This window comes from Panthera pardus, unplaced genomic scaffold, assembly GCF_024362965.1.
Source record: "Panthera pardus isolate Hobbes unplaced genomic scaffold, ASM2436296v1 HiC_scaffold_13, whole genome shotgun sequence".
Classification (NCBI taxonomy): domain Eukaryota; kingdom Metazoa; phylum Chordata; class Mammalia; order Carnivora; family Felidae; genus Panthera; species Panthera pardus.
In genome coordinates this window covers 159,487,656-159,511,419 of record NW_026526688.1, presented here as the reverse complement: position 1 = coordinate 159,511,419, position 23,764 = coordinate 159,487,656, and the positions used below count along the sequence as shown (strand labels likewise).

At 40.5% G+C, this 23,764-nt stretch overlaps 1 protein-coding gene across 3 annotated transcripts in view; it reads right to left on the bottom strand.

Moving 5' to 3' along the window:
• The window catches only part of HOPX (HOP homeobox), a 30,608-nt gene extending 8,421 nt beyond the window's left edge, over positions 1-22,187 (bottom strand). Inside the window, exon 1 of one of the 3 annotated variants that reach the window (XM_019469084.2) lies at positions 21,880-22,187. Coding sequence is in view for 1 of the 3 variants with exons in the window: in XM_019469083.2 (XP_019324628.1) it covers positions 21,621-21,682 (62 nt within the window). In the remaining 2 variants the exon portion in view is untranslated. Of the gene's footprint in view, positions 1-17,984; positions 18,101-21,620; positions 21,764-21,879 lie in introns of those variants that run through there. The other 2 variants (XM_019469083.2, XM_053901547.1) reach the window with 2 other exon arrangements.
• Between the last annotated feature and the right edge of the window lie 1,577 nt (positions 22,188-23,764).

The following is a 23,764-nucleotide window of genomic DNA, read 5'->3' as shown; positions in this document are numbered from 1 at the left end:
TGTGCACCTCTCCTCCCCCTTCTCACAATTTAAGATGTAGGGAGGTGTAGGAAGTTACAGTCTTGAAGACCTTGGCTGAGGGTTTGGTACAAACAGGTCAGGACTTGCCTTTGCTGACAGTAAAAGACATGCACAAGTGTGGGAATCACGTTGGTTTGTTGTTTAAACAAACAATTGCAAAATCATCCAGCATAATCCTGAGTAGGTTTTGATGTGGTTGGTGCCTGGAGAGGAGCCACACTTCACTGATCTACCTGCATAGTGTACCTGATGCTGTTACAACCTTCTCTACTGTGACCTGCAGCTTGTGCTCCCTAATAAGTGTCTTTACCTCTCCTCTGGGCCACTTGAAGAGGCTTTCAGGTAGGACAAGAAGCCATTCTACTGTAAGAGAGTCTTGGGCTCAAGGCACTTGTCCTACTACAGTGAAATCTTCCTGTTTTTAGGGTGTTATGTGCCCTCCCATTGAAAAATCTGTACCAATGGCTCCCGTCACAGTGCTCACAGGCTTAAGCCAGGTCAGAAATGCCTCCTCTCCCGTTGACACCTATCTCCCCTTTTCTTTGACCCAGAAGTTCAGAACTGGAGAGAACCTTGGAGACTAACTTCTCTGGTCCTCTCCTGGAACAGCCCAGGATGTTGGCACAGGGAGGCTGAGGCACAGGAAGACTCACTATCCCAGCGTTGCCCAGTGAGTGACCAGCACCCTGGAGGGAAAAGCCTTAGCTTCAGTGTCAGTCCTGTGCTCTGCAAGACCCTTCTCAGCAGCCCATTATATCTTTAGTTTGGCAGAAAAAATCAGGAGGGCAACAATTTAAAGGCAGGGGCTTTTGAATGAGCATTGGCTGTCTTCTAGAATACCAATTCCAGCCAAAGCTGCCCACTGGAACCACTCACCACTGTCCATTTTGCCTAAAAGAACACAGGAGAGGGGAAATGACAGCCTCTGATTTCTTACCCCAGAAAGTTTCCAGCTAATTCCATTGACACAATGATACTCCCTCTTCCCTGTGAAATTTTTGCTTCTTTGTAGGATCCTCAGTCCTTCAGAAATATTAACCAAAGGTATGGATTTCTAAACTGGACTCAGGTTCAAGGACTGTTCTGCATGTACTTCCTTCTCTCTGTTACATATTTGCTATTAAATAACTCAAGGGCTGCTACTGTCCTTACATTTAAGCAGGTGCATTTTCTCTTATATTTTTGTGACTTCCTATTACAGGACTTTGTATGAGGTTTCATGGGTAGCTTCCGGTTGACTTTGAAGTACTCCTTGGGTTACTTGGCTGAGGGCCACTGGACTTGCTCGGCTGCTAAGGAGACTCGTGGGCAGTCCTTTTGAAAGTATGTATTTCTCCAAGGTACACCAAACAAACAAGCTTGATTTCTAGAAATTGGGACGAAAGATCTGACCTCTATAGTCAGATCTATCTACTGTTTCTCCACAAAACTCAGTTTCTGTTATCTCAGTCCTCTTTGGTGGACAAGTGTTTGCAGCCGGTACTTGGTTTCTTCTCTCCCTCTCTTTTAAAGGAAATTTAAAAACCAAATCACCCTAGTAACCTTGGCTTTGTAAAACTTCTCAACTCTTTCCAGTGAGGAAACCGTTGAAAAGCTTCTCTGAAGGTAGTCTAAACACTTGCAGATGAAAAGAACTAAAAATATTTTAAAGCTTCTTAAACTTTAATCTCTGCATAAGTTCTATTGTTGCTGTGGTTATAGTTCTATCTTCTGAAACATTCAAGAGTAATTTGTCCTGTGGTTATGTTTTCTTTTGTGGTTGGAAAGGCCATGCATAAATCTTTTCAAGAGGTTAAATGAAAACTGCTGGCTCTTTCCTAAATGAATTCCAACACCTGGTTAGACAGTTTTACTCTTGTCCCCTAAGCCTGTAGTTATTTATTTTAAAGGTATTTATTATATGAACTAGCTCACAGAGAGTGCTACAAACTGGTAACCTTCTAACATTGCTGTGGGCTCATATTTACCATTTTCTCCCTCTCCCAGCCATCTGGTCTCTTTGTAAAGCCATTAATATCAAACCAAATGGTTATCAGTGGTAGATACTCCTCAGAAACAGTCCCATGGTGAGCTGGCCAAAAGAGAAAAAAAGCTGTTGAATCATTTTTTAGGGCCATCTCCCAAATTTCATTAGCCCAAATCCCCTTTATATTCACTGTGGACTTTCAGGAAGCAATGGGCTCTTGAAGCATTTACTATTTTCGTAAGTGAGAAAAATAATGTGCTGCTCTATCCACAAGAGAAGTGGAGGGTCTTTGGATGGGGTTAGAGTCTCCCATATTCATCAGTTACAGAACTACTCTGGACAGGGTGCAAGGGACATCATCCAAGCTGTCAGTGTCTCCCAGAAGTTGACAGATAGGAGTGGAATATTGATCTGCCTCCCAGGCTAACATGAGGGCTGCTTTCAAAAGAGAATTTTAGTTTGAGTATTTGTTTTTGTTTTTTGTTTGATTAATGTCCTTAAGCATGGAGCAGTAGTGCTCATGTCTGGTGGGGACTCAGAGTCACCTGTAAAAATGTCCAGGGTCATGGGGCGCCTGGGTGGCACAGTTGGTTGAGCAACTGACTTCTGCTCAGGTTATGAGCTCATGGTTTGTGAGTTTGAGCCCCACACTGGGCTCTGTGCTGACAGCTCGGAACCTGGAGCCTGTTTCAGATTCTGTGTCTCCCTCTCTCCCTGCCCCTCCCCCAATCATGCTCTGTCTCTCTCTGTCTCAGAAATAATAAATATTAAAAAAAAATTTTTTTAAATGTCCAGTGTCACCACAGTCCTTCTGAATCAGAACAATTTTAGGAATCCAGGGTGGGAGAGATATAAAGAGTATTTCAGCTCCTATAAGATTTCACAATTTCATCATTAAAATCAATGATAAGTGTTTAGAACTTCTTATACTTTATAGCTGTAAAAATGCATTAAAATATCTTCTACCTCAGATGCTGTCAATCATCTCAACACTTGAGTGTAGGTTGAGGTAGTTTTAAAGGAATAAAGTTTTAAAAATAAAAAATATATACCTTGGGAAAAAAACATTTAGACAACATGCTATTAATCTTTTGTATGTATGGTCAGGAAAGGGGAAAATGCCTTTCAAATTGTGAATTATAATGAGAAATTTTTCCCTGCTTTCAAAACTTTAGAAATAATATAAAACCCTTTTAAAAATCTTTCAGAAAAACATATTTTTACATTGAAATCAGAGTCTAAGACAACAGATCATCGAAAGAAAGATTCCTTCCGTCTTTTCATATAAATATCTGTAATTGATTTAGAAGTTAAAAATCATAGTGGAAAGGACTGGGAAAACTTGACAATGATTATCCTTCTCTAATTTCTTAAAGTTTCCAATCAGAAAAATGCTAAAATTAAGTTATCATTTATATGGATGAATTGTGTACTAGAACTTAAAACCGAATATTAGACTACAAATACACCAAATGTATATTTGTATACACAAAGCATCACTACTGTGTTCAGGGAAACAGGATTCCAAATAGAAATAGGAAAATATATTTTTTAAGTGCTATATCAATTCTAGTTTTACATATTTAAAAAAACTAGAGGAAAATATAACAAAACGTTAGAAGTGATTATGCCTAAATTGTGGTTCTACAGATGGTATACCTTTTTTTCTTTATGTTTCTCTGGTTTTCCCCATTTTCTATAATAAGCATTTAGTATGTTGAAATTAGAAACTCTTTTTTTCCTTAAAAAGACATCCCTGATCAGACTAATGATCCATCTTGCCCAGAGTTTTATCTGTATTGGTACCAAATTACATTTTCGGGGAAAACATGGAAGTTGTTTTCCATCAAGTCTACCCAGAAGATTAGGGAAGTGTACACTTTTATTTTCCACTCAAAGATCATTAGGTATCAAAAGGATATTTGTAATATACGTGTGAGTTATGAAGCATAAATTAACCCTAATGAATCCTGCTCAATTTAAGAATTAAATCATTACCAAGACTATGGAAGCTACTTGCATTGCCTTCCCAATCCCACCCTCTGGCTTATTTGCCCCTGGAGGAAATCAAAATTCTGATTTTTGTATTAATCATTCCTTTGACTTTTAAATTAGATTCTATCACTTATGTATGGATCCCTAAAAGAACATATTTGTTTTAGCTTTGTATATTTTTGAGTTGTACAAAAGTAGTATAAACTATACTATATATATATTTTTATATATACTATATTTTATATATACCATATATTTTTATATATAGTGTATATATACTATATGTAATATAGTATATAGTGTATATATATACTATATACTGTATGTAATATAGTATATATATACTATAAAATATACTATATTTTATAGTACATATACTATAAAATATAGTATATTTTATATTATATAACTATATATATTATTTTTTTAAATTTTTTTAGAGAGAGAGAGCAAGTGGGGGAGAGAGGCAAAGAGAGAGAGAGAAGGAGGGAAGGAGGGAGAGAGAGAGAGAGAGAGAGAGAGAGAGTGTGTCTTAAGCAGGCTCCATGCTCAGTATGGAGCCTGATGTGGGGCTCAATACCATGATGCTGGATAGTGACCTGAGCCGAAATCAAGAGTCAGACACTCAACCCACTGAGCCACCTAGGCACCCCTATACTATACATAATTATTCTGTGAATTGCTTTTTTCATCAACATGTTTTCAAGATGCATCCATATTTCTGCATGTAGAGAAGTTCATTCATATTCAGTAGTGTTTCCATCTTGTGAATATACTATATTTAGGCCCTTTCCTGCTGGTGGATATTTGGATTGTTTTCACTTTTTTAATATTATGAACATTGCCTCTCGGAACATTTTTTCATATGCCTTCTGAAGCACATCCAAGAGGTTTCTCTAGGGTATACATGAGTGAAACAGGTCATAAGATACGTGGCTTTTAACTTTTCAACAGGATATCAACTTCTTTTCCAAAGTTGTTGAACAAGATTGTACTCCTACAAACAGTGTCTAGCATTTCCTTTGGTCTACATCCTCATCGATACGCGTGCTGTCAAACTTATTTTTTGCCAAAATTGTTATGTATTCTTTTTATCCATGAGTAATATCTAAACCTCTCACAGCTATTTATGTTTTCATCTTGCATAAGTTCTTGGGGCTAAAAGGTTCCATATGTTTACTATTTACTGTTTAAAAGCATTTCCTGTTCCAGCCCAGCAGGAGATTTGAAGTATTTTTTGAGAGTTTAGACTCTGTCTCCAGGCTAGTTTGTTATTTCCATGGGTCATAAAAAACAATACAGAAGATGTATGGAAAACCAATTATGGTAGATCTTTTGTCTGTCTTATGCTAGAAACGTTCCTATTTTCCCTTCTACAGAGCTCCTGGAAGTCAGGACTTGATTCTGAACTTTGAAACAAAACAAACCAAACCAAAACAAAACAAAACATGCTAACCATATCAATGATCCACTCCCCCACCACCACCCAAAGTGAATATCAAAGTCTCTGAATGGAAACAACAGATATGGATTTTAAATGACTGAGTAGAAGAAGAAGAAAGGATGAAGGGATAGACAGGAAGTGTTAAAAAAGACTACTAGGTGGTGGATTTAAAATAGGTATAAACCTGTAAAACCAAATAATGTGCTCAAGTGTTTGGACTGCCATACCATGAGCATGGAATGCTGAGCTCCAGTTCAAAAGCAATTTGTTCTTTTGGTTTCTCTCACAATCCTCTCCTAGTAATCAGAATGGAATTAGTCCTCTTTTGCTGCTGAGAAAGGTTAACTAACTTGTCTGCAGCATTGGAGGAAGACTCAGAATTCTACTTTTAACTCTGGCTCTAGCAGTAAAGGCAGTTTGTGGGGTTGTGAGTAACAGGATTGATTTATGCCTTTAAAATATATTCTCCTTATGCTCTACTGATGTCACAGATTCTAAGATATCACTGAATCAACTATTTGCATCATTGAGCTCTAATGTGAGTCAGTGTCTGTTATTTACTGAAGAACTGGAGCTGGCAGCAGCCAGTCTTTCCCAGCGTGGGACAGGCACTGCTGACCTGTTGTGGTCTCTCCAGCGTCATCCCCTTTGCTGCTACTGCAGCCTTCATGCAGACCTCCACATGCCTCCTGGGAAAGCCTTAGTGTCTACTTAACACCAAGGTAACTCACCCCCCTCAACTTTTGTTCTGACTCCATTGTTTGAGGTGCAGATAAATTGGGGAGATTTGTTCAAGTTTGTCCATAAGGTCGGAGCTCTTAAATTTTGACTCAGGGTAACAGCTTCGGGCACATGCAGAACCATCTGCCAGCTCACAATGACAAGCACGCTGTTTTCCCAGAACATGCTGCACTTGACTCAATGAGGCAGGAAGACTGAGATGCCAACTTGTACTTGAGTTCCTGCCATTCCAGCTAGTGGCCAGGGGCCACACCATCCCAAGTACCTCTTATCCCCACCAAGGTTTGTCAGGCAAAGGGGTCATCAGTTTGGTTTTCGATGTTTCAGCCCTGCTCTGGGATTGCATCTCTCTTGGGAGCTGGAAACCCAAGGCTTAAAAATATGAAGGGCTGCCTTCTTTTAAGTTCTGCATATCTGATGTGTGCTTTTTTAAAAATTTTTTTTTAACATTTTTATTTATTTTTGAGAGACAGAGAGAGACAGAGCACAAGCAGGGGAGGGACAGAGAGAGAGGGAGACACAGAACCCAAAGCAGGCTTCAAGCTGTCAGCACAGAGCTGGAGGCGGGGCTCGAACCCACAAACTGTGAGACCATTACCTGAGCTGAAGTCGGATGCTCAACCGACTGAGCCACCCAGGTGTCTCTGATGTGTCCTTTTATGTGTGCTTTGTGTAGTTGCTAATTCAGCTTACAACTTTCCAGGCGTTCCTCTTAATTCGCTTTTTTCTTGCCTTAGAAGCCCCTCTCTTCCAGGAAACCCAGCAGAATTAAGGCAGAATGAAATTTGAGTTAATATAGTCCTGAGGACAAGCAGTTAGAAATCCCAAATACTGACTGATGTGGGAAACAAAGGCAAAAGAAAAAATTAAATTTCCTTGCTACTTACAGCCCACTGACAAGTCTTTGAAACAGGCATAGTGACCTTCCTCTAGGAACTCAGCTGCCTGGATGTTAATACTTTGCTCAGGGCCAAAGGCAATATTAGCTTAACATTATCCCGACCTCCAAGATCCTATAAGTCTCCTTTAATATATAAAAATTCCTTTGGAAACTTCCTTTATCTCTACCCCCCAAATATATGTTAGCAATCATCCTCCAAGCATATGGCCCCCTGATATATATCTGAAGGGTCTCATGACTAAGGTTTTTATTTTTATTTATTTTTGAGAGAGACAGAGCATGAGTGGGGGAGGAGCAGAGAGAGAGGGAGACACAGACTCCAAAGCAGGGTCCAGGCTCTGAGCTATCAGCACAGATCCCGACACAGGGCTCGAACCCACACTGTGAGATCATGACCTGAGCCGAAGTCAGACACCCAACCAACTGAGCCACCCAGGCGCCCCTCATGACTAAGGTTTTATTAAACAGTAATAAATGACCTTTTCTTAACAACAGCTAACTCCCTCAAAGTCCTGGAAAACTTGCTTCCAAAATTTCTTAGAGACCTAATGCTATCCCTATCCCCCTCCCAACTTGAACGTATATTCTTTCTTGGCCATCGGTTCTGAACCCCAACATTTCCACATCACTGATCATTCAAAACATCACTTTGCCGAGCCTCCATTTCTTTCATGTAAAGAAGGGATATAGTAACACACACCTTCACCTAGCTCACAGCTTTGTTGTAAATTTCGTATGATATTATTGTAGGGAAGTATTCCTAAACTATAAAGTGCTTGATTATGGAAGATATTGTTCTTTAAATAACTGTGAGCTAGGCGTTCAGTGGAGTGTCTCTTGGGTGGCAAGTTGGTAAGAACAGTTTATAAGTTTCACTCTTTCTGAGTTGCATTTCTTTTTATTTTTTTAAAGTTTATTTTGAGAGAGAGAGTACTCACAAACTGTGAGAACTCACAACTGAGCCAAAGTTGAACACTTAACCTATTGAGCCAATTTCTTTTAAAAATTTTTCTGGAATGGTAAAGCACAAGGGTTGAAATCAGAACCTTAAACACACACACACACACACACACACACACACACACCCACACACACACACACAAAGCAAAACCTGTCTATATTGCTCCATCATAAGATGTATCTCTGGATGGAAGTTTTCAAAACTAACGAGGTGGGGATAGAAGGGTGGAGGATGTCATATTTTAAGCATGTTTTCTCATTAGCACTTCTACATTGTGCGTTGATTTGAATTTAGTTGTTGGTATTTTTTTTTTTTTTGCTCATTTCTCACCACCACTTCTCAATTTGTCCTTTCATCTATTAATGAGGAAGCATTAATAGATCAGAAGATGAGTAGTGAGGAGTTAAATATAAGTAGGAACAAATACTCTATGAGTTGGTGTGTAGATTTTTCTAGGCTGTCTTGGCGTAAGAGAATAATGACTAAATTGAAATCATTTTAAAATAATTTGAGGGCACCTGGGTGGCTCAGTCAGTTAAGTGTCTGACTCTTGATTTCTGCTCACCTCATGATCTCACGGTTCATGAGTTTGGTCCTGCATCGTGCTGTGTGCTGACATCATGGAGCCTGCTTGGGATTTTCTCTCTCTCTGCCCTTTCCTCATGTGCACATGCTCTGTCTCTCTCGAAATAAATAAATAAACTTAAAAAAAAATAATTTGTTCCTGGGCCTGTCTTCCCCACTAAATTATATGCTCTTCTGTGTGTGTATGTGTGTGGGGGGGTGATGTGTCATCTCTTAAACATTTATATCTCTCCAGCATTCATTAGGAGTATCTGGCACTTAAAAGGGCTCATTATTTGCTGACCTGAACTTAACCAATTGGCATCTGGCATGACTTGATTTAGGACATAAGTTGGAAAAACACTGTTTTGTATTTTCAACAACCAGGACTGACCATGTTCAAAACCAAAACATTACATTGGAAAAAATAACTTTCCAGCCTTCTAATCTTTTGGTCCTTACTGCCTGAAACAGCATGGAGTAGATTCCTATCTTTGAATTGCATACAGAAATCTCATCCCTGCTACAACAATAACAACATATTTATTGATCAATTACTATGTGCCTGGCATAGTCCTACATCTTAGATGCATTAACTCATATAATCATCAGAGGAAGCAGCATTATGGGATAGGCACTCTTACTGTCTCCATTTTATACATGTAGAAACTGATGTAAATGGAAACTTCTATACCTTTCCCAAGGAGATGTATATAACTTTCCCCAAATACAAATGTAGTGAGTGGTAGAGCAGGGATTCAAACCCAGAATGTCTAGCTTCTGCATCTGTGTTCTTAGCCACTACACTGTATTTCCTCTCTGCATTAAGTAGCCATGTAGACCAAAGAACTTTGATAGTGGTTGTGGAAAGAGGAGCAGTAGAGCCAGGTGGTACCTCCTGGGACAAAAGTAAGGCAGTGCCCTGTGTCTACCCTGGCTTCCCTGTGGGGTGGAGCCAGACTGGCAGCAATGTCTCCCTGCTTGTGACATGTTTCGAAACCTTGGTGACCAACATGGCTCTGACCCAGTTAAATGGATTAGTGATTTCAGTTAATACCAACAGCACCACCAACCAGGCTGGCTTTCTTTTCCACACATGCTCTTCTTTAATTGGTACAGACATAAATTGAAAGATGACATTATGTGAATAATATAGTGTACAAATGAATAGTTTTTGGCATCTGACAGGATGGAATATAAAGGCTGGCTTCAACCAGGCCAGCTGGATCTTAGTGACTATTGCTGCTACTTAATTGCTAGATTTACAGAGTCACATTGAGTTGATTAAGGAATCTCCTGAAGTTGTTGTTGAAACAAGTTCCTCAGTTGTCTAGACTTTCTACAGCTACTTACAGAAAATAGCAAGATATTATAAAGAGATATTGGAGGCAGTAGTGGGGGCGGATGTGGGGAATGTCTGTGAATGACTTCCAGCAGTGAATTAATCATTAACCCTGCACATACAATTCTTTGTGTACACATTGACTTCTTTTCATTGGTAGCCCAACTCATACTCTAAGTCAAAGCTTTGTATGTAGAAACATGGGGAAATAGTTCAAGATAATAATAAAACCTCAGACTTTTTTGTGATATGAAATAAGCAGAATATTGGTCTACCTCCTTCTAAATAGATGGGCAGAGGGCCTGGGTGGCTCAGTCAGTTGAGCATCTGACTCTTGATTTTGGCTCAGGTCATGATCTCATGGTTCATGGGATCAAACCCTGTGACGGGCTCTATGCTGACAGCATGGAGCTTGCTTGGAGTCCTCTCTCTCTCTCCCCCCACCCTAATAAATAAATAAGCTTTAAAAAGAAAGAAAGAAAGAAATGGGCAAATGAAAGAAGGCAACCCCATTTCTGTAATCTCCTTATAGAAGATCTCCATATTGTAAACAGATTGCTTTTCCAAAAGTCAATCTCTACCATGATTGTTACAAACTCAGAAGAAATTTTCTCTAGACAGAACATGATAAATTGTAGGTAGAACTCCAGGCTAACCCACAAGAGGGAGTGTAACTAAAATGCTACATATTTGTTACAGAAGAAAAGTAGAAAATAATCCTGTTGAAATATCTTCAAGAAGTTTCATAAGATATCATTTCACTTTGAAAGCAAATACTTAAGAAAAAGCAGTTTTAATTAAGATTTGGCTTACAGAAATGAGGTTCTGTGCAGATACCGAAGGGGTTTTCAGGAAACTTTGAGGAAGCTAGAGGTTTATAGCACAACCCTGATGTATCTCAAGTATCCAGAATAGTCCCAGACACATTGTTGGATGTGCAGTGAATACATATTGAGTGCATGCTGGTTGAACTTTATTTTCACTTCAGGAACTATGACTTTCCCATCTCTTATAAAGGCACAGTCATTAGAGCTATATTCATGTCATAGATGAAATAAAGAAGGGGAAAGAGGACAAAGGGGAATGTTGAGAAGCACTGATGTGACATGTAGGTTACCTGAGACATAATTAATGATCAATAAAGAAAAACCCAGAGATTACTTTGCATGGTCCTCTCCTCATCCTTTTACCCAAGGCAAAAGAAAGAAGGGGATAGGAAAAGTTTTGTGCCTTGCATTTCCTGGGCCAGCCACCAAGAGGTGCTGTCAGACAAGAACAGTTGAGTTGCTGGCCAGAGCTCTTTGCAGGTGGGAGGAGAAAGAAGCCGAAATAAGATTCTTTTGAGTGTATAGCCTTAGTTAGAGAGGGAGTGTTGTATATCTTTAATGGGTTATATGTAAAGGATATATTTTAAATCTTCATTAATGAATGAAAATATTAAACTGGTATAGGATATTGGAAAGAGCACTGGGCAAAGAGTCAGACCTGCATTTCAACTTTTAGCTCCTCTACTTAATAGTCACATCACCTTGGCTGAGTTTCATTTTTTTAAAACTTACTTCTCTTCTCTGCAAAATGTGGTGAAAAACTTTCTTCCTTTTCTATTTACTGTAATTGTGATTCAGTGAGATTCTGCTCAAGAAACAACTTAGAAGACTGTAAAATGACATTTATATTTCCAAAAGTGTAATGATTTATTCACCCAGGAAAGTGAAGATGTTGGGCTAGATGACCTCTGAGATCATTTCTCCTCTGAAATTCTGATGATCAGCACGGCCTGGGTTTAAATTATCATGTTATTCCTCATCAACAGTTTACTAATGTCACTGACCCAAGAAAGAGGAATGCTGTGGCCCATTACAGGCTATGCCCCTGGTTTGCTGAACAGTTTGTGCCTGGATTCTACTTCAAAGGACAACTGAAGAGCCCATGAAACATTTTGAACCAAGGTGCTTTTTTAATATTCAGCCTATCTGTTAAATTAACATGACCACATAATTTGCCATCTAACCTAGAACACATATGTGTAAAAGGAATGCTGTGAGTAATTACATCAAGGCAACAGCATACCGCAAGTGTCCCAGGCAAACCTGGATACTGGTCCCCTTATATGTAAAATGTTAAACTTCTCACTTAGGTGAGGGATAGTAAAAACATTCCTGTTGAATTTAGGTATCTGTACTGCTGTTACAGATAAGCAAGATGCAGTTCTGTTAGAATCTTAGAAGACAGAAACATACATATCTAACCATGGTAATGAACAGAAGGCTGCGTTTTGCTCTTAAGAAAACCTATTGTTGCAGCTTTGTGGTTAAAAATAAGAGGATACACTACAGTTTCAAATTTCCTGACATTTCCTTTTTATTCCAGTTTGAATGGGTAGGATACAAATTTGTCTGATGGGGTGAATATGCTGGGGCCTCTGCCTGCTTTGGGTATTGTTACTATGGTTGTGCTAATGCTTAGTAAGTGTGAATGTTCATTACATCTCAAACAAAGTTTGGTCCTATGATCAAATATAAACAAAGGAACAAATACGGCTTGCACTAGAGATTTCCACCAGGCACAGCCATGTGCTCAGAGCTTTTCAAACCAGATAATCCAGGAGGGGAGAGACTTGTGAAGTAAATTGAATTATCAAATCTCTTTGAAAATGTCTGATGCCCTAATGCACCAGAAATCAGATAAATAGATTTCTGCTAAGGCAGTGGGCGGGGGGAATCTCAATGTTTTCTAAAGAAAACTATTAAACATAAAGAGAAAGTTACACTACTAAGGTTAGAAGCAAATAACAAAAAGATTAACTTTCTAAATAGTTTGTGGACAGGAAAAATGGCACAAGTAAGTCAAAATGGAAGATAATAAATATGCTTTTTATGTGTTAAGTTATTTTATTCATTTGTGGTAACTTATTTGGCTTCCTAATTCTGTTTGATTTAGAACATTAATTAAATTAATTAGATGAATAGGCTTCAGGGTAGGGAGATGTATGTTTGTTACATAGAAGATGAGGGGTGCTCAAAAATTTAAACACTGATGATAAAAATCATTCTGGTATTTTGTTTATTTATTTTGAGAGAGAGTGAGAGAGCATGCGTGTGTACAAGTGGGGGAGGGACAGGGAGAGAGAATCCCAAGCAGAATTTCACAAACCAGGAGATCATGACCTGAGCTAAAATCAAGAGTCTGACACTTAACCAACTGAGCCACGTAGGTACCCTGAAATCAGTCCGGTATTTAAAATATCTAATACAGTGAAGGGCACCTGGGTGGCTCAGTTGGTTAAGCATTGGACTCTTGATTTCAGCTCAGGTCTTGATCTCAGGGTCATGAGTTCAAGCTCTGTGTTTGACTCTGTGCTGAGTGTTAAGCCTATTTAAAACACACACACACACACACACACACACACACACACACACACACACACAAAGGTTCATACCGTGAAGCCACACACAGATAACTGAGAATCAAGTAGAATTGTCCTATTGCTCTGTAGCCATTTAGTCACTTTAGATTTTTTTTTTCTGAAGAGGTTCTTATTTCTAGTGCCTGACTCTGAAAAGGGGCTCTCCATTTGTAATTATGGGGACATTTCACCATGATTAATTTTTTGAAAATGTGTACCAGGTTCTACGATATTTTTGCCTGAGCCCTAATTACATAACAAGGAACAATAATTAGGGAGTTTCATGGTATTGCACATGTAGGCCTCTGTAACCTGTCTAATGCAAGCAGCTATAACTTCCTCAGGTTATTTGTACATTTTGAAATGTCTAGAAAAGACTCTGAAGAATGGAATTACCTCCTTGTGCAAACCTACTGGAATCAATTATTTTTTTAATGGTCCAACCGCCATTCTTATTTTATGACTGTAATTAGGTAATGAATAAAATGACATGCACTTGGTACTTTCTGGAGCTCCAAAGTATGCCAAAGTCCAACCATTCATGCTGCTTGTTGCCATGCAACTCAATTATATAGCCCTTATTTTTTTACCCAGTTGTTTTTATGAACAGGTGTTCAACTAATGGGACAAACAGAGGGTGTGCGGCTACAGCCTTCTCATTAACATCACAAAATAATTGAAAAAAACAGATACTCCAGAAAGTCCATCTCAGGGGATAACTCTGAATCTAAAGTAGATCGTTTCTCTGAGCATTAGACATGATGCTGCAGAAAGGCTGGATGGAACTTCAGAAGACCCACACTCTGCTTCCAGCAATGTCACTTAAATCACCAAGTGACTTTGGATAACTCGATTGCTTTGAACCTCCATTTCTTCGTCTACAATTGAAGCTCTCCCTACCTAGCTATAATAATCCTACCCCTACCTATCTCACAGGTTTTTTTGTAGGATTCAATGAGATGGATTATGTTTATGAATAGCACTATAAATTATAAATACTATATAAATACAATGTATCATTATTAAGGTTCTAATCCCTTTCCTGGTGATTCAGGATCTAATGTCTGGCAACTGTGTTTTGCTGGATCTAATGTCCAGCAACTGAGTGCCATCAGGTTTTGCAATCATTAAAATATCAAGATTGAGCCCTGCAAGGGGCTCCTTACTGACAGCGTGGAGTCTACTCGGGATTCTCTCTCTCCCTCTTTCTCTGTTCCTCCCCTGCTCATGCTCTCTTTCTCTCTCTCTCTCAAAAAAAATAAACATTTAAAATATCAAACCATTTTAGGGGTGCCTGGGTGGCTTAGTCGGTTGAGCATTCAATTCTTGATCTTGGCTCAGGTCATGATCTCGAAGTTTGTGGGTTTGAGCCCGACATCTGTGCTGTCAGCATGGAGCCTACGTGGGATTCTGTCTCTTCCCCACCCTGCCCCTCCCCTACTTACACATGGTGCCGGCTCTCTCTCTCTCTCAAAATAAATAAATAAACTTTAAAAAATAGCAAAACAGTTTAGAAACTTTACTCAACCTATGACTAATATGATTTCTTAGAACATTGCATTTGCTTTGTCCAGGTAATCAATGACCAATATAGAGAAATAAAATGCTTCCAGAATTGACTAGCCCAAGTTGAAGAAAATGACATTGAGAAGGGGAGATCACTGAAGATCACACTCTTTTAAGTTCCAGAATATTATTTCAGTCTCTTATTAAAGTCTTAGTAAATTACTAAGGAACTCAGAAAAGCTTCTAAATATTTGAAATACTAGATTAGACCTCGTGAGATCATGTGTCTCCATATCTTATGGACAATTCAGTATTCCTCATTGCTTAAAGAAAACATAGGTCATCTAGCCTACCCCTTTCCCTTCCCCTGCTCCCCATCAACCAGATCTAAAGGGTGTTCAACTATACATATGAGTATATTCATTATGGCATGCTTTGTGAGAACTGGAGACAACAGAAATGTCCAGAGGATTCGATAAGCAAAGAGTGCATATAAATAAGAAACCAATAAAAAGCAGTTAGAAACAATGCATTAGAAATATTAGAAATATAATCGGCAACATAGGTAGATCTTAAGAATATGGTGTCAAGAGCAAGAAAGAGGGTGAATGAGAGAAAAAATAGAATGAGATGTAAAACCTAAGAACCTAAGAAGGGTCTTGCGTGTACTACGAATTAAGGAATATGTTAACATGAGCCTCAAAACAAAACAAAGACTTTAAAAATTAAAGGTTATTTGACTGCCTCATCTTTCAGACCTTACCTGTATAATTCTTTCTAAGGTATTTTTTTGCATAATGAGGGACTACTTCCTGACTCACTCAATACCCTTCATGCTGCAGCCCCCACCAATATCTGGGCTTGGTTTGTCTACTCTCAGCTGTCCAGGTGAATGGCTGATGGTTGACCTCCATGACCACCCTCCATGCTTTTCAACACCATCATCAAATCGCTTTCTAGTCTTGTCCAAGTTAAATAACATCAGGCCCTTTTGCCCCTCCTTATGGATTTGGTTTTATTATTATTTAGTCATCTAGGAGTTTTTCTGAGCTAGTTCCAAGGACTCTCCTCCTTTTTAAATTGTGGAACCTGAACCGGATATAATGTTAATGAAAGAGGAGAGGACCTCCCACTTTCTCCAGTCCTGCTTCATACACCCCAGTGCCAGCCATCTCCAAAGGATGCTGTTCTACCCCCCAGAAAGGGCACGAAGAATACATAATAAAGGGTTAGACACTTACAGGCACAAGTAAAATTAAATTAAAGTTCTTTTCTAAAATATATTTCACTCCTGGGAACCAGTAGACTAGAAATTTGGAAAGAAGTGAGGGGATATAAGAGCTAGGGACATTGTTTATATACGTTTTCTTAGGGAGAAACCACACAGGAAGGAAATGAAAGTACATCAGTGAAGACTAGACTATCTAAGCAGATCTGTCATTTCCTTAAGAATTCCAGGAAACTTCCATCGTGATCCTCTAGATCTACTGGCTAGAATGACAGCTATTAGTTTCGTGCCCAGTATATACTAAGAGATTAGAACAGATCAGTGTCTGCTTTAGATTGTTTCTGGTTTTGTTTTAACATCAAAGTACAGAGTAGTTCTGAAAGATCTGGCTGGGTTTTCATGTTTGGTCACATTGTATCAAAACTTCAGAAGCAAATTATAATAAGTTATATGAGGATGGGTAAAAATTAACTTCTCTATTTTTAAAAGAGCTTCTATCATTATCCAAACATGGCCATAAGCTAACATTAGACCCTGAAGCAAATAGAGTAACTTGACCTTGTGATGAACAATCCCCTGAACCCCTAGCATTCATGTTGAACTTCTCTTTGGCAAGCCAGTATAAATCTACCAGCTCTCCATCTGGGCTGTACAGATACAGTGCTTCCCACAGGGAACCTGAGTCACAGAGGGAGTGAGTGACTTGGCAGAGAGGCCAGAATGAGGTGTGGGGAGGCCTGGGTTCCAGACCCAGCTCAGCCACCAACTAATCCTGAGATGCAGGACAACTCACTTTACTCTTGATCTTTCATGTATTGTATTCACAGGTGACCATATAGTTTATTGCTCAGGCCAAGTCTTTTTTAAAGTGAAAGGGGTGTTATTAATAATCCACTGGGACAACTGATATTTCCGGCTCCCTCTGGCTTTAAAATTCCATTACAGCTGAATTAGAGCTGAAAATAGGACCCAGGTTCCTGAACATGAGACCCGTCTTCTGCTCCCCAGGCCAGGCTGTCCTCCGCAGGACTCGTTTACACAGGGATTCTGTGAAAGAGTGTTCAGCATATCGCTTGAAGATTGATGAAGGGAGTTTCCCAGCAAATAGAAAGGATGGGCTGACTTGTACCTGTTTGGTCATGTATCCACACACCCGAACCCCATGTATGTTCAGAAACAACAGTACTGAGATGCCAAATCCACATCAGGGGCATTGAAAGGTAGGGTGGTCAAGGGAACCAGGGCCAGGAAGAGAGCAGGTGCACCACCCCCCCTGCATCAGGAGAAGCCCTCTTTTTGCAGCCTCAAGCCAGGTCTCCACCAGCCTGCCCAAGGCGAGCAGACAGGATGGGGGATGGGTGTGGTCCAGGGGCTGCCTCGGGATCCTCAGGTGCTGGTTTTTAAGTAGACAGGATAGTACTTTATAAATCACTGTGGGCCATATGCCACCCTTCTGCCAACAACTTCATGTTTGCATACTTCTGTTGGCCATCCCCATTCACTTGGCTTTTTAAAAGTTTGAGGAAGCCATCGACAGCATCTAAAAATTAATCTGGGTTAGGTCATGACACAGGGTTAAAAAAAAATGTCCAAGTGAACTAAGCCATTCCACACTAAGAGGATTTGTGAAAACAAAGGTGAAATGTTCAAAGAAAACCCATCCAAAGAAGCCAAAAATTCTGTCACTGTTATACAAAGCTATTTTACCAGTTGTGCAATCATGCCACTCATTTTAAAAAAAAATTATTTTTGGTGAAACTCTGAATGGCAAGAGGAGGAAACATCAGGCTTCCAAACAGCAACATTGGACCAGTGTTGGTGGCCACCCTGATGCCAATAGCCTAATCCTTTCCTCTGAGCTTGAGTGCCCCGTGTCTCCCCGTCTCCCAGGAGTCAGGATGGTGCTTACCTTCTCCCTCCTCACCTTGCTGCTTCACTCACAGATGAAGCCAGAGGGCTCTGGACTCCTGGCTGCCTGCAGACTCTGCTTCCCCAGAGGAAGGTTAATTACATACCTGGCCACACCCCTCTTTAGGGACAAGACCTACCACATGCAGCTGCCACTTGCCAGCAAGAGCTTTCTAATTTCAGCTTTCCTAATGGAAGAAAGGGCTATGGAGGACCCAGAGTTACAGGAACTGAGGGCGCCTCTTGCCTCAGGCTGCAGTACTGAGTCCCCAAGGAAGGAGGCCCTTGTCCCTAAGGCTAGGCAAGCTGCTCTGCCAGTGCCAGCCTTCCATGCAGAAGAGGAACTACGTAATAATTATAAAGCCCTGTGAGCAGAATTTCTTGACATTTTATCTCCACTGTAGTGTCTTTAAGGTGGCTCTCTGTTTCCCAGAAAGATAAATGCTGCCATCTCCAATGAGCACAAAATGCAGTGAACAAAGAATAGACAAATTCAGGAAAAGCATTCTGTGAGGCCCCACAGTCTGTAGGGAATTCCCTAAGGGATGTGATTTGAGTAATTCTATGGCAAACCCCCAATCTTGGTATATTTTCCCCCATCAGGTTGCTTGGAAATTTTTAGGGATTATATATTTCGCCTAAAACTTTGATTCTCCTGATTGCCCCAAATGATAATTATATTTATATAACATTTCAAAGAATTCCCAGATATGTTATCTTGCTAGAATCTAGTTAATATACTGGGGGGTGGGGAGGACATAACTCATTAAAACAATTATTGTGTATTAACATCATAACTTTAATTAGTTTTCCAGAGATGGATAAGCAAAGCCCCGAGGGGATGAGACCCTGGAAATCAGACATGTTTGGATGAGAAGGGAGCTGAGAAACCACCTAAAACCTGGCTAGCTGGCCCAGGCAGAGCAGGTGAGATGTGTGGTCCCATGGGCACCCCTGCACCCACACAGGAGCCAAGGTGAGAGACAGACAGAACAGCAGTAGCCACAAAGACAAACTTCACCCACTCATGCTTCTGCCTGGGGCCAACCTGGAAACCACAATGAAGAGCCCCTGTAGTGCCAGATAGACTCGTCCCAACGCTGAGAACTGTGCCAGTTCCTAAAGTAACAACTTGCCCCTGTCCCCCACAGAGCGCCTGGTGCCATCGGCTGAGATTCTTTCAGTAAGTATTATCTGGCTTATACCAGATATTTTTGAGGGAACAAAAGGAAGCTTTCGTTTTGAAACATCCCTTCTCACGTGTTAGCACAGTCCTTAAATAATGCACCTTTGAGGTTCTGAGTAATTCTTCCTGCTGTCGGCCCTGAGCGTGTCTGGATGCCAAGAATTTGCTTGAAATGCACGGGATGCCCTATCCTAGCTTGAGCTGAAAATGTGGTTTTGAGGACCCAGTAGCGTTGAGATCCTGTTGCTGTCCTCCCTGGGTTCTGGGACCCAGTGGCTGTGTGGTCAGGGGCAAACCCACCCTCTCTCTGGGCTTCTCTGTCCTCCTGTGTCAGGGAGGAGTTTGGATTTGACTACTTCTCATTCCTGGCTGCATATTAGAATCACTTTAAAAAACAATGCCAGGACTGCGCACCCAGGAATCCTTACTTAATTGGTTGGGGTGTGGCCAGTCCTGAGTATTTTTAAACAGTTTTCCAGGTCTGCAATTGCTGAGTTAAATGATCTCTGGAAACTTCCAGGTCTATAAAAGTCCACAATCCTGATGGTCTTGTTCTCCATTGTATTTATTGAATTAATTTTTTCCCAGACATATTTTTTTTTAATTTTCAGTATGTTACATGGGCTAATTTTTAGAAATACATTTAATCATATAGAAATGATATATTATTAAAGTATTGTTTGTTGGGGTATAATGGCATATAATACTGCATGTGTCTAAAATATACGATCTGATATATTTTCACATGTAAGTAATGGTTACCACAATCACAATAGTGAACATACCCATCACCCCCAAAGTTTTCCATACCCCTTGGTGATCCTCTTACCCCTTTTCTCTCCCATCCTCTTCCCCAGGTAACCACTGATCTGCTTTCTGTTACTATAGTTTGCATTTTCTATCATTTCATACCAGTGGAATCATACAATATGTACTATTTTTCGCTTGGCTTCTTTTTTAAAAATATATTTTTTTTATATTTTAGATAGAGAGAGACTGAGCACAAGTGGGTGAGGGGCAGAGAGAGAAGGAGACACAGAATCCGAAGCAGGCTCCAGGCTCTGAACTGTCAGCACAGAGCCTGACACCGGGCTCAAACTCACAAATTGTGAGATCGTGACCTGAGACGAAGGACGCTCAACCAACAGAGCCACCCAGGCGCCCCTCGCCTGGCTTCTTATTATGTCCTTATACTTCAGATATCAAGCTTTTTGAGAACAGGATCCACCTTTTATTTCTTTTCTCTTCCTCCAGGACCCCACCTTATCTTTGTCCCAAGAAACCCTTTAGCCATTATTTGCTTGATGGGAATCAGACCTTTATGACCTTAGAAGTGAGCTTCAGTTTGGTGTCCAACCCCCTGCTGCTTCTCTGTAGGTTCCTACTCAGCAGCTTCAGCTCAGTGTAAAAATAATGCATTAGCTTAAATGCATTCATTTGGGGTGCGTGGCGTTCTAGGGCTCCAGAAAATGAGTGATGTGTGTCAAGGTATGTGTTGAGGCAGGGGCAACTACCTGGGCAAGGTCCTTGGCTTTCACCGATTCTTAATCACTAGATTTTTTTTTTTTTTTTTTTTTTCAGAGAGAGAAGAGAAAGAGAGAGAGAGACGGGGGTGGGGAGGGGCAGAAAGAGAGTGGAGCTTGACTTGGGGCTCGATCTCACTACCCCGAGATCATGATCCCAAGATCACCTGAAATTGGACACCCAACTGACTGTGCCACCCAGGTGCCCCGCCAGATTCTTGACCCAAAAGGAGGAACTATAGAATTTATGTCATGCTTTAGTTCTATTATAATCCTATATATATTTTACAAATATGATGTCTAATCGTAACTCCTCTACTGTCTGTCCCCTCTCCTCCCTAGCCCCTCTCCTTTGTTTTGTTCTCTGCCTGCTCTGATTATACTCTCCCTCCTTTGCTAAAGATCCTATAGGCCTGTTGAGTGGCAGTGTGGCTCCACAGGAACTTTTTGCCTGGCCCTTCTCTTTAAGACCTTCTCACCTAAGTCATGTGGAGTGTTGTGCCTCTTTAGTCAATGATTCTTATTCCCCTTTGTTTAGCACATTCCCCGAATACCTGGATACCCATTGTGCTCAAATATCACAAACCTATATTTCCTCAAAACCCAGAGCATGGGATTCCTTTTTACCTTAAGCAAGATCAGTGTTTGCATTGTTGTAAATTAGTATTATAAGAACCGGACCTAACAAGAAATAGCACTGCAAATTCACAATTGAGCCACCTCTACTTAATCCAGAGATAGCCCCTCTTATCCCACTATATAAAACACACAAAAAAATTTTAATAATACTGTGTCTGATTTTAGACTGAGATGAATAATAGCAACATCAGCTTCTAAATGATAAATCCCTATGTATCTGGCACAGTCACACAAACAGTGGTTTCCAAGTGGCTTCCAGAGATAGGAGAGAGCAAGAAAAACATCTTACCTTCTGGCCAAAAGGCCAAAATGGACTCTACCTTGCTCCAAGTCCACCTCAACCCCTTGCATGTTTGCAAGGGTCTGATACACTACACCCAGCAATGTTCTCTGGCTCCCTGCTTGGGACTAACTCTTAACTTTTATTCTCCCTTTCACCTCTATGCTTCCCCAGCAGAATAGTGACTATGGGAGCTATAACATTTCAGTCCAGTTTCTACACAATCTCATTCCTCTGCAATAAAGGCAAACCTCTGAAAGTTACTTACGTGGCAGTGGCAAAGACAAGCCCTGGATTTGGAAGCTGAGTTTGCTGATGCCAGCCCGCTTAAATAGCTGGGTTGGCTGACGCAGGCTGTTGATAGCACGTTTATTTACGCCTGTGAGTGCACGCTCAAGCAAGGACCTGAAAAACCTGCGGTGTGGGCAGGAGGAAGGCAGCTGAAAGTATGCCGAAGTTACATCTCTCCTGGTTATTCAAGTTTGATATGCAGGCGGTGACTTCTGAGTTTTCATGGAACTTTCTCAGCACCACCTTCTTGTGCCTGATCTCTTTCTTAGCCAAGTAAGACTCTTCAACCAAGATTAGATGGGAGATGCTGCTGAGAGAGGAAGGAAGCAACAAAGGACCCTGAACCCCTGCACCAAGTTCCTTATTTTGAATGGGCTTCCAGTTAGATGTTGCCTCATTTTAAACCATAGACTTGGTGAGGTTGATTTCACAGCTCTGTGGGCTGGATGCCAAGCTAAGAGCTTGGACAATTGCCCAATCGATGAAAAGTTGTTTTGTTGTGTTTTGTCTCCAGGCACAGAATGCACAAATAAAGAACAGTTATAGGGGAGGTTCAGCCTGGGATGATACGATTTTAGGTCTCCTTCAGAAACTATTTTGATTTCTTTCTTCTGCATCTGTACTTTCCTCCTGACTTCCCCTCCCCTTCCTTTGTTAATGAAATTCCTATCTAAGAGTTGAAAGATTCCCCATGAGAGCTCAAATAAAAAGCCAGTGTGTGAACAAGCCTGTGGGAAGATGCACTCCAAATGGGAGAGAGTGTGCAGTGGTTCGTGTGACCATCAGTGGAAATGTTTCTGAAGGTGAGGGTATGTGTGTGGGTGTGGGGACCTGGTTAGTCGATGTTTACCTGTATTTTTATAGCTAGATATGGCAGTTAATAGTCAATTGCAGCATGCTAAACACATTAGGTGGGTATGATTTTGAGAGGATGAAGGAAAGGAGACAGGGTTTGGTGAGATCATTTATGGGAGTATCTGTGTGTATTTGCTGGTATGTAGCACAGACTATAAGTGCCATCCAGATTTACACAGCCTATCTTCTTCACTTCACTGGAGAAAGAAAAAGCCTACTTGATTCTCTTGGGAACAGCAGCCGAATGTGAAAGAAGAACAGCAATCATTAAGAAAATTTCTTTCTCTCTTGAAAAAGGGGGTAATGGTGATAAAACATGTGTGGGAGAATAGTGGAGACAGGGGGCCTAGCCTATCCTAACCCTGGTTACAGGAAGAATTCTTTTGTTTCCTGCCTAATTCATTGCCTAACTTTTGACTGTTCTATGGCCAAATCTGGATTCTTGCCTCCCAGATTTCTTGAATGCAGTGTTTATCTCTTGTTCATCTTTTGACACCCATAGAGCCTGGCACAAATTATTATGACAGTGACAATGACGATAATGATGATGGTGTCCGGGTTTACACTTGGGGCTGATTTGCATCAATATTTAGAAAGTTGCTTCAGAATGTTTGCAACTACCCTTATTATTTGTTTATCATTAATCTTCCAGAATGTGATTTCCATGACCTCAATGACCTTGCCTGTCTTGCCCACTCTTGAACCCCAACACCCAGCACTGTGTCTGGTACATAGTAGGTGCTCAACAGATCTGTGCTGTTTGCTTAGTTTCTAAATTCTTTCGAAGGCTGTGCCACCCAAAAGACAGAAGTTCTGGAATTGGCAGTCTCATCTTGAGCCACACATTTTTCTTTTGCTCTTGCATAATGTGTTGGCTTTAAGCTATTCCTCTTTATCCAGTGTATCATGGAGATGAAACTTAAAGTGGCAGAAACCATAGGGCAGTTTTTACATCACTAAGAACTCTGCAGGTATGTGGTTTCAGGTTGCTCAGTGGTGCAGTGAGG